Source organism: Engystomops pustulosus, chromosome 7, assembly GCF_040894005.1.
Source record: "Engystomops pustulosus chromosome 7, aEngPut4.maternal, whole genome shotgun sequence".
NCBI classification, from domain to species: Eukaryota; Metazoa; Chordata; class Amphibia; order Anura; family Leptodactylidae; genus Engystomops; species Engystomops pustulosus.
In genome coordinates, this window is record NC_092417.1 from 157,466,501 (window position 1) to 157,492,489 (window position 25,989).

General features: G+C 43.7%; 1 protein-coding gene across 3 annotated transcripts in view; it reads left to right on the plus strand.

Moving 5' to 3' along the window:
- KCNQ1 (potassium voltage-gated channel subfamily Q member 1) overlaps nucleotides 1-25,989 on the plus strand; it is an 89,455-nt gene that overhangs the window by 57,053 nt on the left and 6,413 nt on the right. For all 3 annotated transcript variants that reach the window (XM_072118537.1, XM_072118538.1, XM_072118539.1), the window contains 12 exons: nucleotides 4,900-4,990; nucleotides 10,123-10,249; nucleotides 10,564-10,642; nucleotides 10,876-10,972; nucleotides 11,072-11,212; nucleotides 13,372-13,482; nucleotides 15,075-15,170; nucleotides 15,901-16,023; nucleotides 17,923-18,061; nucleotides 19,082-19,205; nucleotides 19,304-19,379; nucleotides 19,797-19,891. In XM_072118537.1, the coding sequence (XP_071974638.1) occupies nucleotides 4,900-4,990; nucleotides 10,123-10,249; nucleotides 10,564-10,642; nucleotides 10,876-10,972; nucleotides 11,072-11,212; nucleotides 13,372-13,482; nucleotides 15,075-15,170; nucleotides 15,901-16,023; nucleotides 17,923-18,061; nucleotides 19,082-19,205; nucleotides 19,304-19,379; nucleotides 19,797-19,891 (1,299 nt within the window). The remainder of the gene's footprint in view (nucleotides 1-4,899; nucleotides 4,991-10,122; nucleotides 10,250-10,563; nucleotides 10,643-10,875; nucleotides 10,973-11,071; nucleotides 11,213-13,371; nucleotides 13,483-15,074; nucleotides 15,171-15,900; nucleotides 16,024-17,922; nucleotides 18,062-19,081; nucleotides 19,206-19,303; nucleotides 19,380-19,796; nucleotides 19,892-25,989) is intronic.

Here is a 25,989-nt window from a genome sequence, read left to right on the forward strand (position 1 = left end):
CCTCTGGCACCCGTGCCATAGGTTCGCCACCACTGTCCTATACAGTCTCTTAAACCATTCATAACTGCCATACGGCTTTATATGTCCTAATTGCGTGTAGGTAGTACATGTCATGACAGTGGCACACTATATCATCTAAAATGTTTCTCCGAGAAACACAGTTCTGGTCAAACTTTTAAGAGGATTTTGTTTCTAGGTGCCACAGAACCGTAGACATCCTCTTGTATAACTAGTCAACTTATATACAACTCCCCATTCACAACTGCAACTTTAGCAGTGGTTATCTCCGGTTCTCTGACTCCTAGAAAGACAATCCTCTTTAAAATTACACCAAAACTGTGTTTTTATGGTGCTATGGTTTGTTAGATAAAGGATTTGAGGTGAGCCCCCCTCTCCAGCCAGTCAGCTGAAGGCACAATGGAGGAGGTGCTGCATGGAAGATAGAGGTGAATGGTCCCAGAAGTATATGCATCCGTTGCATCTGTAGCTGAATCTGGGGATTTTTTGATAAAGGTTGATTCAATTTTACTACTTGACAAACTTTTCACATTTTTAGTCATTTGCGAATTCTATAAAAAGAAAAATATGTAGTCAGTAAAACGATCCTATAGAGTTTGTCTCTAATGCCATAAACAAAAAACTAGGTAAAAATGTAAGGCTGTTCCGAAGATATCGAAGAACAGAACTAAACTTCCACAAATTTATCTGGACATTTCAGTGGGAATAAGGGAGAAGAGTTCTCATATTTTAGATTTTTTTTTTTTTCTGTTGTCTACATGTTGGCATCACGCGATCAAATATATTAGCAAAAAATAAAAGATGCTAAAATGTGGCAAAAAAATCTAAAGCGTAAACCTGATGCAACAGGATAGTCTGAAGAAGAGCTTCACGGTTCAGCTTCTCAGAATTTTTCCCCAATTTTTTATTTTTCACAAATATTTTTATTTTTGAGTAGACTCGGCAATTAGTGGAACGGCGCGTCACACAACAACAGCGGGCGCCCGAAACAATCCGGATGTGACTGTCAGGAGGGTCACCACAGGCAATGTGGGAAAGTTGTGATGAAATACTTTGTGTATGATATGACTACATGTTTTTTTTTTTATGCTCTTGACAAGGAAGCGAGAAACGAGAGGGTGTCCAACAACGCCAACTGAAAATATCCAAATGCCAGCGGATGGCTGCCAAAATAAACATCCTAAGGCAGCGTTACAGGTCGGATTGCTTCAATTGTACAAGTGGAGCGGACAGACTGAAGCCTTGTGTGTGGAAGGGTAAAAATAGAACCTGACACACAATGGAAAATGACCTTTTTGCCTATTTTTAAGTGTGATATTTGGAGAATTGCAACATTTGGTGTTTTATAGGAAATGTAGCCCCCTGCTAGAAAAGTTTTTTTGCTTTTAATACTGATTAGTTAATCTAACTCCATCAAGCAAATTAGCGCTATTACATAACTGTTAGACGATAGAACGGTCATGTGACGCTGCTGTTAATCACTAGCCTCATTGTCCAAACACACTGAGGCCAATGATTGACTTATCGATGGAGATTTCTCATACGCCATAGTATGAGGCAGCAATAAAACTCTTTCCATCGGGATACATAGGAAGGCTCCGGCCTCCTGATATATTATTCGGGGCGACTGTGTTGGCGTATATTTCTACTCCAGGCAGGGGGTTAGTAAGTGGTTTCTGGAGACCGTTCAGCCTTGAAAGGAGTTCCTGTCACTTACCAGTCACACCCTACTTCACACTGGGTTTAAAGGAGAAAACAATTTCAATGTCTGTCCTGATACATGTTCCCCATTGTCTTCACACACTGAGGCCAGTGGTTTTGACTCGTTTGTCTACACACACACACTGAGGCCAGTGACTTGACTCGTTTGTCTGCACACACACTGGGGCCAGTGGTTTTGACTCGCTTGTCTATACATGCTGAGGCCAATGATTTGACGCGTTTGTCTACACACACGGAGGACAGTGGTTTTGATTCGTTTGTCTACACACAACTCTGAGGCCAGTGATTGGCTACTCCAATTACATACATAGAGATTGAATGTGGTGGTTGCAGGAAATAATCTTGTAGCTAGAGATGAGTGAATCATTGCAGACTTTTTTGAAAGATTCAGTTCCGTACAAAATTTATTCGACCCAAAACCGATCTTGCTCAAATTGTTCTGGAACTGGGTTTATAACTACGTCTAGTTCTCTTAAAGACAGAAATTTGGGATAAGTCAAATTACTAAGAAAAAGAAGTTTGAAAACTGCTTACAAGTGATCTAAAGCATCACAGCGGTGGAGGAGAGTCATGCTGACTTAAAACCCCCTCGTTTTACTTGTCTCATTGGGCAGGTAAATCGCCCTAGAGAGCTGCCACCCAAAGGAGAAGACATCCCAGCATGGTTTTTCTCCATACCAGTGACTACATGAAGTCATTTGAATACATTGCTAAAGTATCTAGAAGGACATCATTGTGATCATGGTTATTTGAATTTTTCTTTCATATTAAACTGGTATCAGCTTAAAGGGGATGTAGATAATAAATGTGTCCACGATAATGAAGCATCATTGTTATTAGTTAGGTGTTATACAACGGATTAGCGTCTTCAGTTTCTATGTAAACATCTGAGTTCCTGAGAATAATGTGATCCTATGAATGAGTTTATTGTACCCCATCTGTTTACAGGCTAAACAATGCAATAAAAAAACCCGGACAATATTTTTGGAATGGGTCTGTAACGTGGATGGATTCATACATTTTTCAATCGTACATATTCATACATGGATGGCCATTAATTTATCCACAGTTAGCAGCTGTTGCTAGCACATTTAGAAGTCGGAATGGTCACCAGTTATGAGTGGTGTACCCCAGGGTTCTGTGCTTGGCCCACTACTATTTAATATATTTATTAATGATGTAGAGGTAGGAATTAATAGCACTGTGTCTATTTTTGCAGATGACACCAAACTGTGTAGTGTAATACAGTCTATGGAGGATGTTCATAGGCTGCAGGGTGACTTGGACAAACTGAATGTTTGGTCATCCACTTGGCAAATGAGGTTCAATGTGGATAAATGTAAGGTTATGCACCTGGGGGCCAATAATCCAAAGGCAAAATATGTACTTGGGGGAGTAAATCTGGGAGAGTCCCTTGTTGAGAAGGACCTGGGGGTACTAGTAGATCATAAATTGAGTAACAGCATGCAATGTCAAGCAGCTGCCTCTAAAGCTAGTAGGATCTTGTCATGTATCAAAAGTGGTATGCACTCTCAGGATAGGGATGTAATATTACCACTGTACAAGGCATTGGTTCGACCTCACCTGGAATATGCTGTCCAGTTCTGGGCACCGGTCCATAAAAAGGATGCCCTGGAGCTGGAGAGGGTTCAACGTAGAGCCACAAAACTGATAAGGGGTATGGAGGGTTTTAGTTATGAGGAAAGATTAAAACAACTAGATTTATTTAGTCTGGAAAAGAGACGACTACGAGGGGACATGATTAATTTATTTAAATATATGAATGGTCCATACAAAAATATGGTGGTAAATTGTTTCAGATTAAATCAAATCAAAAGACGAGGGGGCACTGTCTCCGTTTGGAGAAATCAAGGTTTAATCACCGGGGACGACAGGGCTTTTTTACTATGAGAACTGTCAATCTGTGGAATAGCTGAGCTCAGGCGCTGGTCACAGCAGGGACAGCAGAGAGCTTCAAGAAGGGTCTAGATGCCTTTTTACACCTAAATAACATTGATGGTTATGTTATATAGAATTGTTTCACCTAAATCCCTTCCTCATTCATTCCCTTCCCTTCCTTGGTTGAACTTGATGGACAAGTGTCTTTTTTCAACCGTATAAACTATGAAACTATAAGTCATTGTTGAGGTGACCGGTGGGGTCAGCTCTCGGTTTACCCTTCAACCCACCACCATTTTCAATCTATTTTGTCCTAAAACCTTCTACCGCTCAGTTCACATCTGTGATCTCTCTTCAATTATTTCCTTGAAAAAAGATTGAACATACAGTACAGGTGTAAGTTTTCCAGTGACTATGCAGAGGTAAGATATTATGGAAAGTCTTCCACCTCTTCTGTATGTTGGACCACTTCCTGGATTTAGCTCAAATTAACTGAATAAAATAACTAAAAACCTACTGGAAATGTGAACTGGGCCTAAATGGGTCCTTACCTACCAAAACGGGAGCAAGATTTGGTCAAAAACACTATATTACCCAAGTCGGATTTGATTGGGAGATAAGTCGAGTTGGCCATGCACTGGAGCCTTGGTGAGGATGAGAGGCTACGCTCAATGTGGTCTTCTCTTGCAGTTTTAGATTTATAAATGAATGCCTGTAGGAGGCAACACAATTTTAGGAACTGATTCCATTTTGCATTGGTTGTGGGCCAATACAATCCCTAAATCTCCATGATGGGAGTTGTGTGTCTTTCGGGATACATGAAACTACTTTTATGCCTTTAAGCTTAATCATCTCTTTGGGACTACCGGAGATGGTGCAACACTTTCTGTAGGTCCCCAGCAATTTGACCCCCACCAATCACACCCTTATCTCTTATCCTATGGGTAGATGAAAATTCCTTTAAGATTGGCAAACTCTCAGCTAATAAATGTAGGTCATTGTGTTTTTATCTTCTTTTTGACCTTCAAAAGTCCCTACTGTTGAAAAATGTAATGGTTATTATGTTAGCACGAATTGCTACATCATGTATTGAAAAAGAAAAGCCTTTTTGTACAGTACAAGTAATTTAGATTGTGTAACAAAAGCGAAAACAGACATGTTTTTATATACTAATTTGACTTTTGGTCTATGTGAAAGTCTATTGAATGTCCATATTGTACTCAAAGGAGAAGGGACAATTATTTTCTTCCTTTTTTGCAGATTTCTTATTGTGCTGATATGCCTGATATTCAGTGTGCTCTCCACAATCCAGCAGTATTCCAACTTGGCCACCGAGACATTATTTTGGATGGTAGGTAAAAGTGTAATGCACAGATTTTATAATGTTTTATTTTTGTTTTTTTGAATTTTTTAAAATTTTATAGTTGGGCTGCAATTTTTTTTATATACCATCATTATAAACCCCAGAAGTATTAAGTTGTTTACTATGAGTCTATAAGTTTACTTATAAGTTTACAAATGTACCCCTAAGAAATTATTCTGATGTCTTACAATTACATCCATTACCATAGGAACTATTGAGGAGCCGTTAAGATCAGCCACTAATTATGATTATATTGATCTATCCTAAAGATGGGTCCTCAATATAAAGGTCTTTGAAAACTTTTTGAATTTGATACCTGACAACTAGAATATAACAGACGTGACCTTTTGTGTTCAGGGTTGAGTGTGCAACCTGTACATATTGCCCGATTTGGTGACCAGACAGCCAATCGGGCAAATTGGTTCCCCTAGCTACTAGCCATGGCTATGATTGGCCAGGGGGACGGCCTGTGTGGAAAGCCTCGCGTCCACTCATCTCTACCGACATTTTGGAAATACTATTTAAATGTTGTGTCTTCTGTTTTGAGCCTACAGATTCGAGCCATCCATCTTGTTGGTGGTTTTACTCCCGTTTTGCTTCCACTCTCCCGTGTAAATCCATCTTGGCCCATATATTTTCATGGTCTGTCCATAGCAGGAAATCCTAAGTCATAGCTTCTGACCTGGAGAACTGCTGGTTCTGCGCAGAAAAAGATATTTGGTTTTTTAGGGCTGCGAGATGGGAGACCAGAGAAAAAAACAAAGGCGTGGACCCTAGTGTAGCATGTTTAAATCTCAAAAAATGGTTAAACACAAGGTGGTTATTGCTGTGACCTTGGGATGATGGTTAGTTACTCAGGTTGTGAGCATTATGGCAGCCTGTACCCTCCTTTCAATCAATGTATGGGACGGTACAGTTGGGATCAAAGAATTGCATTATTTAGGCAACGCATTGAAAGTCTTGATGAGTGGACCCATCAGTATTCAGGTCTGGCCAGAATCTGGACCAGAATCCGGTTTTAACTCTTTAAGTGGTTCCGCTCACCCAGCGATCAGTGCTGGCAAATTGGCATGTTATCACCTGCATGCCGCCATTTTTGCCAGCGATCTTGTTGCTCCCTGTGATGTCAAAGTGATCGGAGAGTTGATCCTCCGGAAAATGGCACATGCACTGCCTTATTGTCTGGGATCGGCGCTCTCCATGTCCTCACAGCAAGTAACAAGATCACTGCCAAAATGGTGGCTGCATGCACCGCCGGCAATAATGTACCACAAACATCTTTGCCAACAATATGTAAAGGATAACATTCACTATCAGTGCCAGCACCTCTCATGGGCGTTACCAATAGGGGTATAGACCGAACCTGGAAGTTCAAGTTCTTTGTACTTGAACCATCAATCTTCAGTATGAACTAGAGCGTTGCGGGTTTGGGTCTGCTCATCACTAGTTTCAAGCTACCTTTGGCCTTATCGGTGTTTTATTCTTATCTGAGCACCTGACACCCCTGTCATTGTCTTCTGAAACCTTCCAAACTAAGTCTTGGCTTGATATGGATGAAGATATGGTCCATGCCCCTCCAGTTGCTGGAATCTTGCATTCTAATACTTGTTGACCAGTCTTGACGTCATTTATAGAGTGATCTGACTGTGATCCATTGTCTCCCTGTTGCTGGTGTCCAGAATATATCTATTTGCATTATAGCTATCATTGACCTTGGCCATTATGTACACCACTTCCCAAGCAGAGATGTTACAATCTTCTGGGAAGGACTCTGATTCTCAGTGTGTGCTTGTTATACGCTAATTCTAAGTATTCATTAAAATCATTGCCCTTATGCCTGCATCGTTCATCTCACATTTATATTCATGGTTGCCTGCACTATTGTGCCTCCCTGTTCCTCATTGACAGGTCTCTATGTTACCGGTATGGAACTAGTACTTGTGGACCGTCTGCAAATATTCTAATAATCTACGGACAAATACAGCTCCCTTTACCTTCCCCTGCTCACCTCTATGTGGTTAAAGAGAATTCCTGAGGATGGGGTGAGGAGCAGCACACAGTGGTTGTGTGTAACTGGCTCTGCTACATCATTAACCACTCCCTCAGGAAAGAGGGGATGAGAGAGACACTGGCTATATGAAAAGAAAGCAATCTTCCTCCTCACCTCTCCCTTAGAAATTTATTTCATCCGGTTTAGCAGTGTCTGCATCAGTAAGGAGAATGGGGTAGCTGGCACCTTCCTACCCATATGACTGTAACAGAGTGCATCAATATAAGTCTTTTTAGAAGAATGGTGGCTCTATTCTTCTGGATAGAGGCATCAGTGAAGACATTTAAAAGGAGCTGTCTGTAGTTTGTGGGGGTTGTTAATGGTGACGGGCTCTGTTTTTAAAGAAGGCGTAGAAAGAAGGTGTGCCAACCTTCTTTTGCCCAATATCTGCTACCCGGGAGGGGCCTTTTGTAGGCCACCATACATATTACATAATCAACCAGTTCCATGAAAATAATGTAGTTATTTTCAAAATTAATAAAAATTTATGGCCAGAGTTTAGACTAAGGGTAATTGATCGTAAGTTAACTACGAAAATGCCTCCCTATGATGATCCTTCTACTTGTAGGTGTTCCTAAGCTATCTTTACGACTCCCACGTTATAGGTGCAATCTGGCACCACCTTGAAATTCAATTTAGTCACAAAACTTGACACCAAACCCAAATTCTGTCATATTATATTGACCGTTTCCAAAATTGCCTAAACTATACCTAATCCAAGCTCAACACATTAATGTAGGAAAACCCAGGCAGAGTTTATCATACACTTACAGCTATACATTTTGAAGACATGTTTTGTATAGGAGACAAATTTTCGTACAAGGGGAGACTGAGTATTTTGAGATGACCGTGCTGAGATTTATGTTTTGGGTTGATAGGACCTTCCTTTTGGAATGGCAATGCCCGAGATAGTTGGTGTCTTCCTCGTCTTCCTGGAACCTGCTTGCAATCACAAGTCATATATAATCACTTGACACGGTTTTGGCTTTGGTTGGTGTCTCTGTCAGAATAGTAGATATGGTGGATGCTTTTGTTCAGTTTTGCTTGGTGGTGGATCATGGCTCATCTGTGACATGTCAGGTCACACCAGCATTTCATCAATGTTTCCTTCAGCCTGCGGAGGTCAGCAGAAAGTGACCACGGACAGATAAGCGGAGCTGTTACAGAGGGATTGGCAATGAGTGTTTGTATATATGATTAGGTGTCACTTAATGTAGATGTCACTGGTTGTCTTGTCACAACACAAAATAAACTTGTGGGGTTCTTTTTGTAAATTTTGTAAAATGAAAAAAAAACCTGAAGAAACTTTGTGAAAAAAAAAAGTGAATTTTTATATAAACTTTTTGTTTGGGGACCAAGCAATAAGAAAACTTTTTAGGAACAAAACATATTTTGCTGGATAATGGAATCAAATCTATTTTGTAGCTAACAAAATCTAGATTTTTTTTTTTTTAATTCTTTTTCAATTTGGCACATAACAATAAACATGTCCCTATTTTTTTTCCAATGATTTTCACAAGGATTGCAAAAAAATTATTTCGATCACCGTGAATAGCTTACTTTAGTTATTCTAAAATCAAAGTTTAAAGGGTAACTACGACTTGTGCAGAACCAGGGTTGATAAACCAAAATTCTGCAACCGATTCCGACTTCACAATTTCACTAGCTCTGACACGGCCAAAAGTGTCACTGAATCTGAATCCACATCCCTGCTTTACTGATCACTCTAGTAGTTCTAACATGGGCGGAAATTCCATCCAAGTTCCTTTTTTCCCCTCTGATTTGTAGTGGAGAAGCCACACTACTGAGCATGTACATAAAGTGCAACCACATTCCTCTCAACTAAAAGCCTGTAGCAGGGGGAAACCTATGGATAGCGTGCATGTCTGACCTTGCGTTTCTTCCCATGCCTCGTAGATGGGTGCAGTCCAATGAGGGCTTCCGTAACTTATGGAAGCGATCATTGGTGTGGGAGACCAGGTAGTGGTAAATGCAGCAGAGAAGTCCTCAGTGCTCCTGGTTCCTCTTCTTCCACTCTTCTTCTTGACTCCACATCCTGGTTGAAAGCACTGGCATCAGGACCCAGAGCAGAGCGTCTCTATGAGCAGAAGAGGACCCAGGAGTGGTAAGTACTTGTCAGCTGTACTGTACTTCTCCAGGGTTCTCTCCAGCTCCTGGCACAACTGTTCCGGGTCCTGATGCTGGCGCATACAACTAGCAGGGGGCACAGGGTCTGTTCTGGGGGTCTCCTGTAGTATTAGTTGTCAGCTCTGGGCAGTGGGTGTCTCTTGGTTTCTGGGGTGGCATTTGTTTTTCTTCTGTTTTGCTGCTGGTTACTAGTGGGGCCACTTACCGTTAAGCATTATATAAATATGGCCCCCAGACCAGTAAATGGTGTTTACACCAGGTCTAAATCCTTAGATGAGAAATGGAACAGACATTCAAAAGAAAATTTCATAATTTTTTAATAATTTGATATGTTTGTGGCCGGTCCATTTTATTCCACCACAGTGGTCACTGACTCTAACTTACAGCCCTGACGAGAACTCCTCTGCCTGGCCACTATGGAGCTTGACTCCCCATGTCCATAGATGCTTCATAGTAGATCGAGTTGAATAGACTTTTTGACCTCATGGATCCTGTTCCTGATACCACCTCGTCAACCAACACTCTGCGTAACGTGAGGGGATGCAGTGATTAGATATGTACCTGGGCCAAGGATCCTTGAGGCACCAATAAGGCAACTCTATCCGATATGAGAAGACCAATGCTATAAATAATAATTTATAGTTGGGTGCCTGATCCTGGATATGCACCTGGGCCCAGCGTCATCAAGATACCTCTGTGTCCTGATAACGTTATCCAGTCTGTGATTGGCTGCCCATGTGTCGGGATGTCATCATGATGCCAGGAAGGGCATTGTGTTGGATGCTTGGGGGGGGGGGGGGGGGGAGTCAAAAACAATACAGGGCAGCATTGGTTTGAGTGCAGACGTTTTCTCATTTACGCACATTTGAATGGATCATGATTTTTAACAGAAATAACTGATATTTGAAATCTTTTCTTACAGGAAATCGTTCTAGTCGTATTCTTTGGAGCAGAATATGTTGTCCGGTTGTGGTCCGCTGGTTGTCGGAGCAAATATGTGGGGATATGGGGAAGACTACGCTTTGCTAGGAAACCTATTTCTGTTATAGGTATGTAGAATAAATAACTAATAAACTTCTTTGGTTTAACAGGATTTTCAGGGAATTAAAAACAAATAATGCTGAAGGTATAAAATAAAATGGCCGAAAAACTACTTGGAGATAGATGTTGGAAATTTATAATTTTTAAAAAAAAAAATATTTCTTAAATATTTCTACTTTTTCATTTCCCACAAAACTCCTTAACACTGGTAGAAAAAGCTACTTGCCCCAACATAAGTGTCGCCCTAAAGCTTTGTCCAGACAGACAACATTTTACTACGTCTCATTTTCGTGTACCATGTTTTATCTCTTTTACGTTGCAGATTTGATAGTTGTTGTAGCGTCTATGATAGTCCTTTGTGTGGGATCCAATGGACAGGTTTTTGCAACGTCAGCAATAAGGTAAATTTTTCTTTTACATAGTCTTGTGGTAGTGCATCAGTCCTTTAAACCTAATAACTATTTGGTGGTGCTTACCATTATGTCACCTATTACATAGCATTTTCCTCCATTGGTGAAAAGTTGTTGGGTGTGGGTTCACCTCTGGTCTGGTATTGTTGAAGTCTAAGATCCAAAAGCTGGACAACCCCTTTAAAATGGATTATAGAATAATATATTTTGCTGTCTTTCTGCAGGGGAATCCGATTTCTCCAGATATTGCGGATGTTGCACGTGGACCGTCAAGGAGGGACATGGAGATTACTTGGATCAGTGGTTTTCATACACAGACAGGTACGTTGCCTCAATTCTGTATAGTCGAAAAAAGGCCAATATTGGGTAAATGATATTTTTATGTTGGATTCCTGGGTTAATTTCTGGTTTCTTTTCAAGGAACTAATCACCACTCTGTACATTGGATTCCTTGGCCTCATCTTCTCTTCGTATTTTGTGTACCTGGCTGAGAAAGATGCAATTGATGGATCTGGAGAATATCAGTTTGGCAGCTATGCCGATGCTTTGTGGTGGGGAGTAGTAAGTAAACCTCATGTCAAATACTTTGGAAATGAAGTGATGACATCTTGTATCAATGATGTTCTAGGTCAGTGATGGGCAACCTTTTGAGCTTGGTGTGTCAAAATTCGCCAAAAAAACGAGTATAACTCGGGTGGTGTGTCACCTTGACAAAAACCCCCATAATTTTGTGATATTTATAGTTTAAATAATAAATATGTATATTATTTAACTTCTAGGGTACTTTAACCGTAGGTTGTCTGATTGATCCTACCATGTACTGCCATACTACAATATGGCAGTATATGGGGATTTTCCCAATCATCTATTACTATGTGCAAATCACACATTGTAATAGATCGGTTACAATCAGACAGGTGTGGAAATGCTTAGTAACCTGTGAACTTTCAGTCATGAAAGTTCACAGGTTATAGCGAGGGCGCAGGCGCCGCTGTCTGCATCTCCCTTATGCCATCTTGGCATGGAGAAGGTGTGAGGAGCAAAATAATCGCAATGTCTGGCGATTTGCAAGGCGTTGCGATTATTTCAGGGCTTGTACGTCACAAAACTGACACACAAGCCCTGATGACTGTCTTCTATCATACAGTGCAATGACCTTACTTACTATATGATGAGAGTAGTTGTCCTCCCTTGCCCCTGCTGTGGAGATGGTCAGTGTAGAGGAGGCAGCTGCTGGGACATCACACAAGGCAGCAGCAATGTGGCCTCTGACTGTTCTGCCATCCTCCCCCCACCACAACTATCAGGAGCTGCAGAGGAGCCTCCTGGGTGTATGGCCGGGTCACCTCTCCTGCTGTGGCCCATGCTGATACCTGTTCTGACTGGAGACACTAGGCACAGCTCACACATGGGGAGAGGTCGGCCCGGGGAGGAGGAGGAGGGGGGAGTGCTAAAAGCTCAGTGCAATCTCTCAGCTTCCTGGCTACTGCACCTGGTCATGTAGGATGAAACTTAACTCTCAGGCAACCGCGTGTCAGTGAAAATGGCTACGCGTGTCAGCACTGACACGCGTGTCATAGGTTAGCCATCACTGTTCTAGGTGTAGGGTGGCGGTGTACCCATGAAAAGGGTTTACATGCATAATGCAGAAAAAAATTTAGCAATTGACTCAACTGGTACAGAGTGAAATGTAAGCCCTCAATGGAAAACCATAGGAGAGGGTTGAAGCTCTTTAGATAGTATTGTAGTTTGTAGCCTTTTTGGAAACGGTAGGTTTTAGAAACGTTTGAATGTTTTTGGTCTTGGAGAACAGCCTATTGTCTAGGGATAGTCATTTACCTAAGATAAATCTTGAATATGGAGGTTTTAAGATCAAGTAAGAGCGGGGACGAGGTATTGTGAGGGTGGTGCTCATGGTGTTAATTAGAGAAGACTTTGGAAGATTAGATCTGAGAGTTATATACCTGGGTGGATATCACATTCCTTAGAGCCACAAGCAGGGGGGGGATGAGGACAGCCATGGGCCCTGTAAGTCTGGGATTCACTTTCTACATGTGGCACTAGAAATAAGTTTCTTGGGGAATGGAAGATGTGTCCTTTCTGTCTGCTTTCATTATTGTCATTTTAGGACTTTTTGGAGGACCTTCAAAAGTCCTGAAATGGCTCTTGTCTACGTGTGTATTAAGAGCAGGAACAGATGTACAAGGGTTTCATGGGTGAAGGTCCTTCTCCGTATCAAATTTGGTTGAACGGTTTGGTTGCCCATGTGCCCCCTGGGCCTAAGCCTGGGCCTAGCGCTCAAACCACCTATACTGTACTCCACTGTTGGCCCCAAGTAAGGTTCTGTTTGGGACTTCTCCCAAATATATGACTCTGCTCAGAAAGGAAAGAGTAGAAAGTCTACCATAGCTTTTAGTTATTCTGAATTCCTGTGGAGGACATTTCAAAACCCCTAGGGAAGGAAGGAGAATTGGCTACATCCCACCACTGTGTTGGACCCTCAGTCTATTCCGAGAAATGCATTACGGTTAAATCCACAACTGCGCATGGGGGGGACAAGTAGGTGATAGTATGTTACTTATTTTAAACTTCGTTATAAGCACAAATCCCCTAAATCGTGAATATACAACCATTATGATCGGCAGTAGATCCTTGCATTGGTTTATCTTGTGTTGTCCTATGTTCTTCAGGTGGATCAACATCTCTCTTTTTCTCTGTAGGTCACAGTTACCACCATTGGTTATGGAGATAAAGTTCCCCAGACGTGGATTGGGAAAACAATAGCATCCTGCTTTTCTGTTTTCGCCATCTCATTCTTCGCTTTGCCGGCGGTATGAGCTTCCTTTTTCCATATAGATATCATAGAAGCGTTTTGAGCGTATTAAGGTTATTTGAAACTTCTTCTAACACTTTTTTTCATTGAACCTTTTTTACACCTGTGTTGTCCAGGGGTTTGGAGGAACTCCTTGCGTCATACATGACTGTTTCCTGGAGTTCCCTCTCCAGTAGTGTTCAGTTCGTAAAACCTGGCACGTAAACCGGAGGGGGGGGGGGGAATTGGGGGGGGGGGGGGTGGTAACTAGAACAGACGGGGACCCATAGCAGACTTCTCTTAGGGGACCCCCTCTTCCCTGAAAAAAATTTGTACACACATACAGGTTTATACAGTCCTATTTATATAATTCGGTACACAAACATGCAGTTCTACATACATACACAAACAAACAAACATATTATATACGCTTACACACATACATTTACCATACTTTTACCATATACATATAGCATATATACACTTGGGGTAATACATCATATGTCGGCATGTGTCAGTGTATGATAAAGGCCACGCCCACCCCAGTCCCGCTGAGGCCAAGTCCGACCTCGCTACTGCTTGTATGAATTGGCGTAGGTTTTCAGAAAAACCTGCAGAGGTTTTTTGTCGGTACGCGGGCTCAGGTGGGAATGCTTCATGCCTGCCCACTCCACCGAAGGCCACGCTCCTCCATACCCACATGGCGTGGAGGTGGCATAGCCCAAAACTGGCACCCATACACACATTGGGGGAGATTTATCGGAAATGTCTGAGATTAGGACTGTTCTAGTTGCGCATGGTAACCAATCAGAGCTCCGCTTTCCTTTTCCCAAAGCTGTTCATAAGATGAAAGCTTAGCTCTGATTGGTTACCATGGGCAACTAGAACACTTGTCAAACACAATAAATCTTCCCCATACTGCATATACACACTTGTACAGCATATACCCATCATATACACACACACATCTACACATCCATATATTTATACACTCATACACGCCTAGATATATACTCAACGTAAGGCAGTCATCTTATTGGAGAGTTGGGCACAGACTTCATGTATCTTGGGGGGAGTAGACGGCAGGTAGCTAGAGATGAGAGATTCCCACTCCCACCTGCTGTCCTCTCCACCTCAGCTGTGTACTGTGGAACATACTGTATACACATTTATATACACATTATGCTGCACAATGTTCAGTGTAATATGTATATGACGGTGCACCGCGTCCAGTCTTTGTGTCAGGTTAGATGGCCGGGCCCCCTGACATTGCAGACCCCGTAGCTTCTGCTATGGCTGCTACCACTGTAGTTACGTGAAAGAGCGTAATACAATATGGGGGAACCTCTTCTGAGCTGATCCTCCATTACGTTTCCCTAGCTCTGTATAAATAAGAGAGAAAGTCAATGCAGTCACAGACACTCGCCCAAACCACAAGTAGTCCAAAAATATCTACCAAGCTCTCAGTGCCATCATAGGGTCCATCCAAGAATTATGGGGGCAGATTTATCAGGGTTTGTACACCAGTTTTGTGGCGTGAAGGTCTTCTGTTACAGAAAATACAATTTCACCTGCTATTAATAATTCACTATTGTTTGTTTCTTTCTTTAGGGAATCCTTGGCTCAGGTTTTGCCTTAAAAGTACAACAGAAGCAGAGACAAAAGCACTTTAACCGTCAAATCCCTGCAGCTGCGTCTCTCATTCAGGTAGTAAATCTATACGGGGTTAACAATTTTTGATGCTGGGGCTCAGCTGATGCCAGTGGCATAAAAAGGTTGTAGCCATTAGGTCTCTACCCACCAGCACAGAGACTGCAGAGATCCTTTAGTTAATAATAATAATAATAATAATAATCTTTATTTATATAGCGCCATCAAATTCCGTAGCGCTTTACAAATCATAGGGGACATATACAACTATATTACATTACAAAGAACAAACAGTCATATGGAACAATAGGAGTGAGGGCCCTGCTCACAAGAGCTTACAGACTATGAGGATGAGGGGGTGACACAAGAGGTTGTATAATGGTCCAGCCATTCTTTATAAGGGAACAATATAAAATAATTTAATAAATAATTTACTAAACAACGATGTTGCTGCTTGGACCAGCCATCAGCCGCCATCTTATTTACAGGGTCCTAGGTGAAAAAGACTGCAGAGAAGCCTGGAGCTTGGTATATATCAGCTGTTTGCCAGATAACAGATGGGAGATAGGACATAGGATGGATTAGTAAAGGGAGAGTTGACATTTCAAGCAGTTAGCGAGTGTGATAGGCTTACCTAAAGAGATGGGTTTTAAGAGCACGTTTGAAGCTTTGGAGGGTAGGCATGGAAGAGTATGAGTTAAAAAGGAGGAGAAAGTGTTCCATAGGCTACAATTTTTTGTGATGGAGCTTTGTGATAATACCCTATTTTGGTGTCTTCTCTCCCCAGACAGCATGGAGGTGTTATGCCGCTGAAAATCCGGAATCTGTAACATGGAAAATGTACATCAGGAAGGCCCCGCGCAGTCATCATGTCATGTCTCCAAGCCCAAAGCCAAAGAAAACTGGGATGGTAACGTATGCTTTTTAGGTCCTCAGTTGTTGTGATGATGACTCAGTCTTGTAGTTGATGTAATAGGCATGACTGGAAAACAAAGGCTTAAAGGGGTTTTCCATCTCATTGGAAAAGGTATTAAGTCGTGACCAAGATCCTAAAGAATCGGCCTTACATTAAAAAACCTGCGCTAATTTGTATAATCTCTTTCTGTACTGGTGGTCACATTGTCCATTGATGCTTTTTAAGATTGTATCCAAGTCCATCTACTTCCTTCAGACGTTGAGTAAAACCATAACTACACTGAGGGTGTGTTCATGCAATGGTTTTTGACCCAGATTTTCCCGGCAGAAACCAGGTCAGCAGGATTGGCCTGGATTCTGCCCAGAATATAGGGCAGGTCACTTCTTTTTTTATCTGCACTTGGCAATGCCCGGTACTCTCCCGTTGATCAGTGGTGCTTGTTGTGACACGGTGCTCGATGGGAGAGTGTTTTTTTACAACATCGTGTAAACTAACCCTAACTGTGATCTTCCAGATTCGTTCTCCTTCTAACCATAACTTGTGGAAGAGTGTCCTTTAAAATGAACACATCTTTATCCTTATCACAAAAGAATTAATGGTTTCACAACATAATCAATATCGCGTCACACAATTTGCCAAGTTCCAGCCCAACCCTAGGTTTCGCCCTTAACACTTCCGAAAGCCTAAGGGTGAACATCAGGATCTGGCTGGAAGTTTCCAGGTCTCTGGGTGTCTAATATTAATGAGCTTGTTTGATAAAAGTGAACTCCTTATACAAGTGATTTCTATCACGTCTGATTACGTTTGATGTCCATGGTCCTCATGGGAGAGAAGTTCTTGGGGTTTTCCCAGGATTGTGGTCTTGTAGCTCAACAGGGATCACTAACCCTTATGATAAGGTGTAGAGTGCCTCAAGTGTTGTCTTCTCCAAAGGCTGCAGAGACTATTTCTCAAAAAGTGTATGGTGAATTAATACCCAGATATTGAGCAAGGAGATGGGTTCTTATTTGTAGCTGTTACTCTCTACTCTCATTCCATACTTGTTTCATGAAGGATAGGAACTCGCAATTTATTTGCACTTTTACATTTACGATATATGGACAATCTGTGTTGACTAATTCCCAAAGTTTCTTGGACTTCTATGACTGACTGACGGGGCCGTACATCTATGACTTCTATGACTGACTGACGGGGCCGTACATATTTGAAAAGATTGGTCATCGATGTCTGAACAGTAGGGACTGAGACCAAGCCAATGCACACATCAGCTGTTCAGCCAGTCATAAACATAGAGAACAGAGCTGGAAGCGGTTGGTTTTGTCCTCTCTGTAGTGGATGGAAACTGTAACATGAAGTATTATGGGAGCCACAGTTGCAGTTAATGGACTCTCTACAGACAATGATTGGCCTTCTTAAACCTGGTGACAACAAAGGAAGTGATGTCAGCAGTAAGAGGAAGTGATGCCCTGTTGTCTGATTAATTGGCCAAAGTGGGTCCTGTGAACTCCCTCTTGGAACTTTCAACTGGATACAGTACCAGATGTAGTAACACAAGAATCGGAATCCAGGGCAGGGTATGTATGTGTTTTTTGTTTTTTTCTTTGCACACCTCACTTGGTGTCCTAGTCATTTTCCATAATTCTTTGACAACCCTCTTTAAAGATGAGCCAAAAACCCTGAGCGATGTGGGGCCCCGTCACCAAATGGACATCAATGGCCTACATTGATCCCATAGAGTTTCCTTATCCTATTTGGTTTAACCTAATGAAAATCTTTGTGGTGAGATTAGAAAATAATTATTTTTTGTGGTTTGTTTTTATATATATTCTTTATAATAGATGCTATAATAATAATAGAATTGTTATAAATGTGTAACCCAGGATATGTTTCTAGGTAAAGAGAAAGAAAATACGCACAGAAAAAGAGGAGGGCACCACCGAGAAGATGCTAAACATTCCACACATCACATATGATCACGTTTCAGATGATCGAAGAAACGACAGCTACTCGGTGGAAGCCTATGAGAACACGGGTAATATACTGTTTGTTTTCTATTTTTTAAAAGCTCTTGAGCAACCCCTTTAAACTGCTTCTCCAACTCTACACAAGTGTCAGATCTATTCCCCTGTTTTATCTCATAGGTAAAAAAACACTTTTCATCCTCCTTTCCTCTCCTAGCAGGAGACTGTAAGCTCAACCCTGAAGTCCTGCTCTCTCCGCCTCTACTCCACAGGAAGCCCCACCTCTATTTTCCTCGACTCCAACTTTGTGTTGTATGTCGGCGCATGCGTGGTGCATTTTAGATGCCCACCAAAAGGCACATGTGCAAGAGGTGGGAGGCAAAGTACCAGGGAAGATTTTCTGCGAGGAGGCCAGAGCTTGACTTCATGGTTGAACCTCCCTAACAAGGGGACATGGATTGAATTTATTTTTTTGCCACAATGCAGAAACTATGAGATGTAATACAGGATTTGACAATTATAGAGAACTGGATAAGGTATTGGTTGTGAATTTACAAGCCTGGTGACCTGTTCCGTTTTAAGGCAATTTTCCAGTATCTTCAGAATAGAGGTGTCTTGACCTCCCTGAGATCACACAAATAGAGGCCCGTGAATCACTAGTACGAATTGAGTGGTAATGGTCTGAGTGGGCCCGAACTTTAGGTTAGGCTTCCTCCGTTTGGCTTCTCTGCAGCCCATCAAGCAACGTGTCCAGGAAAAGGCGGAGCTGCCAATCAGTGTTTTATGCATCTGGCAACTAGGCATTGGTCAGGTGGTCTGGCAGGTGTCCCCCTGGCCTATCACAGCCATGCCTAGTTCCTAGGGGCGTAAAGCTGTCAAATCGGCTCTGCAGTTCACTAAGCAACAGGTCCGGGTTTGACGGAGTTGGCGAAGGGAGGATGCCAATACTAAAGTTCGGGACTGCTCCTCTCTAATAATGAACATTTTTGACCCCTGATCCTACCTCGCGGGAAGTGTTGGTGAACTCTTTAAGTAAACATTATAAAATCAATTCTGTATATTTCATTTTTTTTTTGTTTTACTCCTTACAGTAACCAAAAAGACCTTTGGATTGCTGGACGTTGGATCCGGACCTTTCATCCGGACTAACAGTTTCACTGATGATCTGGATATGGAAGGAGATACACTGCTGACTCCGATCACTCACATATCCGAGTAAGATCTTGTATGTTTTTTGGTGACACATCACGTGAATGTTTTTTTACCAGTTCATTGACTACATACTATGATATGTCCACATTGTCTCATAACAGGCTCCGAGAACATCACAGAGCCGCGATAAAAGTTATTCGCAGGATGCAGTATTTTGTGGCAAAGAAAAGGTTCCAGGTACATTCCCTTACATTACTAGAAGATCTGGAGTACGCAAATATATAGAACCTAGAACCAGAGTTCTGTCTGTGTCTGAGTAGCCCCCAACAACACCCAAAACACATTTATGATTGGTATGGCCAAGCATGAATGTAATCCTCATAGGCAGAGGGTAATGAGCTTGAATGTCCAAGCAGTATTTTATTGCCCTTCTTAAAAATGAATGTGAATTTTTCCAAAACACAACATGGGGGGGAAGGGCAAAACTTTTCATGTTTCGCGATCCATCCTCCAGCTTACAACTACGTGTTGTGTAATTTACCACAGATATCTCATGTGGTTTGAGCTATAGACCAACTCAGATTTTTACAAGAATTTCCCAATTTCCTCTTGTGGTCCCTGATTTATGTTTTATTTCCTCTTTCTGATTTGCAGCAAGCTAGGAAGCCTTATGATGTACGTGATGTCATTGAGCAATACTCGCAAGGTCATCTGAATCTGATGGTCCGGATCAAGGAGCTACAGAGGAGGTGCTGAGCCAGTCTTGGGTTTCATTAATAGAATGCGTTCCTGGTCTTATTAGATGAAAGGGTCACCTTTAAACAGAGTCCATCCACACCGGAAGGGGGATTGGGAGGGCAAATCACTCTCGTTACACAACATACAATGCATTAGGAAATCACACTTTCACTTTTTTTCAAATTCTTATTATTATTCTCCTTCACGACAAAGTAAAAGCAGAACATTGGAAATATTTCCTTATATCAATATGATATTTTAGTTTTGTTTCTTTTAGCATTGCAACCCTCATTTCACAGCCCTTGTCTTCTTGGGTATGACGCCACAAGGTTTGCTCTTCTGGATTTGAAGATTCTCTTGCAAATTCTGTCTACCCCCAGCTCTGTCGGGTTTGATGGTTGTTCGGTCTCACCATAGATTTGTGGTCTCAAGTCCTAAACCACTCTTATTTTGTCTTCTCTTTGTTTTTTATGGTCATTGTTTTGTTGGAAGTTGAACCTTCTGCCCAGTCTATGGTCCAGGGTACTCTGGGCTAGGTCTGAATTAAGAACGTTTCCATAAATCCTACCACCTGCCTCCACCACGGGGATTATGTTCGGCAGGTGATGAGATATGTCTGGGTTCCTCCCAGTCACTGCACATCCTTCACCTTGTCTTTAACCTTGATGATAATGAGATGAATAGTCTCTATTAGAGATGAGCGAACACTAAAATGCTCGGGTACTTGTTATTCGAGACGAACTTTTCCCGATGCTCGAGTGCTCGTCTCGAATAACGAACCCCATTGAAGTCAATGGGAGACTCGAGCATTTTTCAAGGGGACCAAGGCTCTGCACAGGGAAGCTTGGCCAAACACCTGGGAACCTCAGAAAAGGATGGAAACACCACGGAAATGGACAGGAAACAGCAGGGGCAGCATGCATGGATGCCTCTGAGGCTGCTTAATCGCACCATTATGCCAAAATTATGGGCAACAGCATGGCCATGACAGAGTGACAGAATGAAGCTAGATAGCATCTAAAACATCCAATAATTGACCCTGACACTATAGGGGACGGCATGCAGAGGCAGCGGCAGCAGGCTAGAGAGTGTCATGGCGACATACCCTAAATGGACTCAGGCTTCAAACCAATGGGTGGCAGAGAGGAACCAAAGGAGGTGAGCAAGAAGCGCTCAAATAATATCGGTACATGATAAAAGTTTGCCAGTATATTTTGTGGATTACACAGCAGGGTGGCGACAAAGTTAACATGGAAGCCATGAAAACAACCCAAAATTCTGCCTGACACAGCTCGTTTGATAAGGGGACCATGTATGGAGGCAGTGAACTAGTAGTAGATTAAAGGTGCTGCAGTTAAAACTATGTTAGTTGGATCTTGGCATGGAGCTGGCGCTCCGCTGTCAGGCGAGCTTTCGCCAATCCAAGCCCCTGTCTATAGGCTACTCCCCAAACAGCACTTCTAAGAACCTTTTGTATAAGATCAAGTGTAGTAGCGTTCTTATAAGTTTAGGATATGGCGGGTGAGGGGAATGTAAACAGCTGCGCAAGAAGCGCTGAAATAATATCGGTAAATGATAAAAGTTTGCCAGTATTTTTTGTGGATTACACAGCAGGGTGGCGACAAAGTTAACAAGTTTGTTGTGGAAGCCATGAAAACAACCCAAAATTCTGCCTGACACAGCTCGTTTGATAAGGGGACCATGTATGCTTACAGTTCATGCCAGTCGCTGCACTGGCTGCCAGTCTCCTTTCGAATACAGTTTAAAATAATAATAACCCTCATCCATAAAGCTCTGTATAATGCTGCACCCCCCTACCTCTCCTCTCTTATCTCAGTCTATCGCCCAACCCGTGCTCTTAGATCCGCCAGTGATCTTAGATTAACCTCTACCCTAGTGCGGACCTCCCACTCGCGTCTCCAAGACTTCTCTAGAGCTGCACCAATTCTATGGAATGCTCTGCCCCGGACTATCAGACTAATACCTAACCTCCAAAGTTTCAAACGTGCTCTTAAAACCCATTTCTTTAGGCAAGCCTATAACACTCATTAACTGCATGAAGTTTTAACTCTTCTACTAACCCGTCCTGTGTCGTCCTCCCATCTGTTATCCAGCAACCAACAGGCACCAGACTTCTCTGCAGTCCCATTCACCCTGGACCTGGTATATAAGATGACGGCTGAGTGGTTCAAGCGACAGCAATTCCATTTATTATATTTTTTTCTATTCCCTAAGAAGAATGGCTTGACCATTAAATATTCTTTTACCTCGTGTTACCCCATCATCTTCATAAACCGTAAGCTCTGGCGAGCAGGGACCTCACTCCTGTTGTTCCATACAAATGTTGTGCTCTGTTACATTACATTTGTATTTGTTTCCTATGATTTGTAAAGCGCTACAGAATATGATGACGCTATATAAATAAAGATTATTATTCTTATTATTATGGAGGCAGTGAACTAGTAGTAGATTAAAGGTGCTGCAGTTAAAACTATGTTAGTTGGATCTTGGGATGGAGCTGGCGCTCTGCAGCCAGGCGAGCTTTCGCCAATCCAAGCCCCTGTCTCTAGGCTACTCCCCAAACAGCACTTCTAAGAACCTTTTGTATAAGATCAAGTGTAGTAGCGTTCTTATAAGTTTGGGATATGGCGGGTGAGGGGAATGTAAACAGCTGCGCAAGAAGCGCTGAAATAATATCGGTTAATCATAAAAGTTTGCCAGTATATTTTGTGGATAACACAGCAGGGTGGCGACAAAGTTAACAACTTTGATGTGGAATCCATGAAAACAACCCAAATTTCTGCCTGACACACCTCGTTTGATAAGGGGAGGATGTATGGAGGCAGCTATATGGACGACTTTTGGAGGTAGCAATGGAGACAACGTGTGGAGGCTGCTATGGAGACAATTTAATTTGGATAGTGCCTGTATGTGGCAGTCCCAAAAAGTTTTCAAACCAGAGGAGCAGGTAGGTGTCCCTCCAGAAAAATGGAATAGATTGAGTGCATGTATGTGGCAGTCCCAAAAATGTTTCAAACCAGAGGAGCAGGTAGGTGGCCCTCCAGTAAAATGGAATAGATTGAGTGCCTGTATGTGGCACTCCCAAAAATTGTTTCAAACAGAGGACCGGGTAGGTGGCCCTCCAGAAAAATTAAATGCATAAAGTACTATAGCAAGAGCCAGTGGGCCCTGTCAAAAAATAGCCAGTTTCCTCTGCTTTACTGTACAAAGAGGAGGAGAAGGAGGAAAATGAGGAGGAGGAGGAGTGGATCAATTATTCAGGTTGAGCTTCCTTCACCTGGTGGAGATTGGAAATTCTGAGAAATCCAGCCTTTATTCATTTTAATAAGCGTCAGCCTGTCAGCGCTGTCAGTCGACAGGCGTGTACGCTTATCTGTGATGATGCCACCAGCTGCACTGAAAACCCGCTCGGACAAGACGCTAGCGGCAGGGCAGGCAAGAACCTCCAAGGCGTACAGCACCAGTTCGTGCCACATGTCCAGCTTTGAAACCCAGTAGTTGTAGGGAGCTGTGTGATCATTTAGGACGATGGTATGGTCAGCTACGTACTCCCTCACCATCTTTCTGTAAAGATCAGCCCTACTCTGCCGAGACTGGGGACAGGTGACAGTGTCTTGCTGGGGTGACATAAAGCTGGCAAAAGCCTTGTAAAGCGTACCCTTGCCAGTGCTGGACAAGCTGCCTGCTCGCCTACTCTCCCTCGCTACTTGTCCCGCAGAACTACGCACTCTGCCGCTAGCGCTGTCAGAAGGGAAATACTGTTTCAGCTTGTGCACCAGGGCCTGCTGGTATTCATGCATTCTCACACTCCTTTCCTCTGCAGGGATGAGAGTGGAAAGATTTTGCTTGTACCGTGGGTCCAGGAGAGTGAACACCCAGTAATCGGTGCTGGAATAAATTCTTTGAACGCGAGGGTCACGGGATAGGCAGCCTAGCATGAAATCTGCCATATGCGCCAGAGTACCAACGCGTAAGAATTCACTCCCCTCACTGGCCTGACTGTCCATTTCCTCCTCCTCCAACTCCTCCAACTCCTCTTCTTCTGCCCATACACGCTGAACAGTGAAGGACTCAACAATGGTCCCCTCTTGTGTCTCGCCAACATTCTCCTCCTCTTCCTCCTCATCCTCCTCCACCTCCACCTCCTCCGATATGCGCTGAGAAACAGACCTGAGGGTGCTTTGGCTATCAACAAGGGAATCTTCTTCCCCCGTCTCTTGTGACGAGCGCAAAGCTTCCGACTTCATGCTGATCAGAGAGTTTTTCAACAGGCCAAGCAGCGGGATGGTGAGGCTGATGATGGCGGCATCGCCACTGACCATCTGTGTTGACTTCTCAAAGTTACTCAGCACCTGACAGATATCAGACATCCACGTCCACTCCTCATTGTAGACTTGAGGAAGCTGACTGACCTGACTACCACTTCTGGTGGAAGTTGACATCTGGCAGTCTACAATCGCTCTGCGCTGCTGGTAAACTCTGGATAACATGGTCAGTGTTGAATTCCACCTCGTGGGCACGTCGCACAACAGTCGGTGAGCGGGCAGTTGGAGGCGGCGCTGCGCTGCCCTGAGAGTGGCAGCATCTGTGCTGGACTTCCTGAAATGCGCACAGATGCGGCGCACCTTCGTGAGCAAATCTGACAGATTGGGGTATGTCTTGAGGAAACGCTGAACTATCAGATTTAACACATGGGCCAGGCATGGCACATGTGTCAGTCTGCCGAGTTGCAGAGCCGCCACCAGGTTACGGCCGTTGTCACACACAACCATGCCTGGCTTCAGGTTCAGCGGTGCCAGCCACAGATCAGTCTGCGCCGTGATGCCCTGTAATAGCTCTTGGGCGGTGTGCCTTTTGTCGCCTAGGCTCAGCAGTTTGAGCACCGCCTGCTGTCGCTTAGCGACGGCACTGCTGCTGTGCCTAGAGCTACCGACTGATGGCGCCGTGCCCACGGATGGTAGTTCGGAGGAGGAGGTGGAGGAGGGGTGGGAGGAGGAGGAGGCATAGTAGGCCTGAAACACCTGGACTGAGGTAGGCCCCGCAATCCTCGGCGTCGGCAGTATATGACCAGCCCCAGGGTCAGACTCGGTCCCAGCCTCCACCAAGTTAACCCAATGTGCCGTCAGCGATATATAGTGGCCCTGCCCGGCAGCACTCGTCCACGTGTCCGTGGTCAGGTGGACCTTGTCAGAAACGGCGTTGGTCAGGGCACGGGTGATGTTGTCTGACACATGCTGGTGCAGGGCTGGGACGGCACATCGGGAAAAGTAGTGGCGGCTGGGGACCGAATACCGAGGGGCGGCCGCCGCCATGAGGTTGCGAAAGGCCTCGGTCTCTACTAGCCTATAGGGCAGCATCTCCAGGCTAAGCAATCTGGAGATGTGCACATTAAGGGCTTGGGCGTGCGGGTGGGTTGCACTATATTTGCGTTTCCGCTCCAGCGTCTGGGGTATGGAGAGCTGAACGCTGGTGGATGCTGTGGAGGATCGTGGAGGCGACGATGGGGTTTTTGTGGCAGGGTCCTGGGCAGGGGGCTGACTATCAGCTGACACAGGGGAAGGAGCAGTGGTGTGCACGGCCGGAGGTGAACGGGCTTGTTGCCACTGAGTGGGGTGTTTAGCATTCATATGCCTGCGCATACTGGTGGTAGTTAAGCTAGTAGTGGTGGAACCCCTGCTGAGCCTGGTTTGGCAAATGTTGCACACCACAGTCCGTCGGTCATCCGGTGTTTCCTTAAAGAACCTCCAGACTTCTGAAGATCTAGCCCTCGCCGCAAGAGCCCTCACCACGGGAGCTTCACTAGTTGACACATTTGGCGCTGATGCACCAGCTCTGGCCCTGCCTCTCCGTCTGGCCCCACCACTGCCTCTTCCAACCTGTTCTGGTCGAGGACTCTCCTCCGTCTCAGAAGCACTGTGTTCACCCGGCCTCTCAACCCAGCTTGGGTCTGTCACCTCATCATCCTCCGATCCCTCAGTCTGCTCCCCCCTCGGACTTCCTGCCCTGACAACAACTTCCCCACTGTCTGACAACCGTGTCTCCTCATCGTCGGACACCTCTTTACACACTTCCACTACGTCAAGAAGGT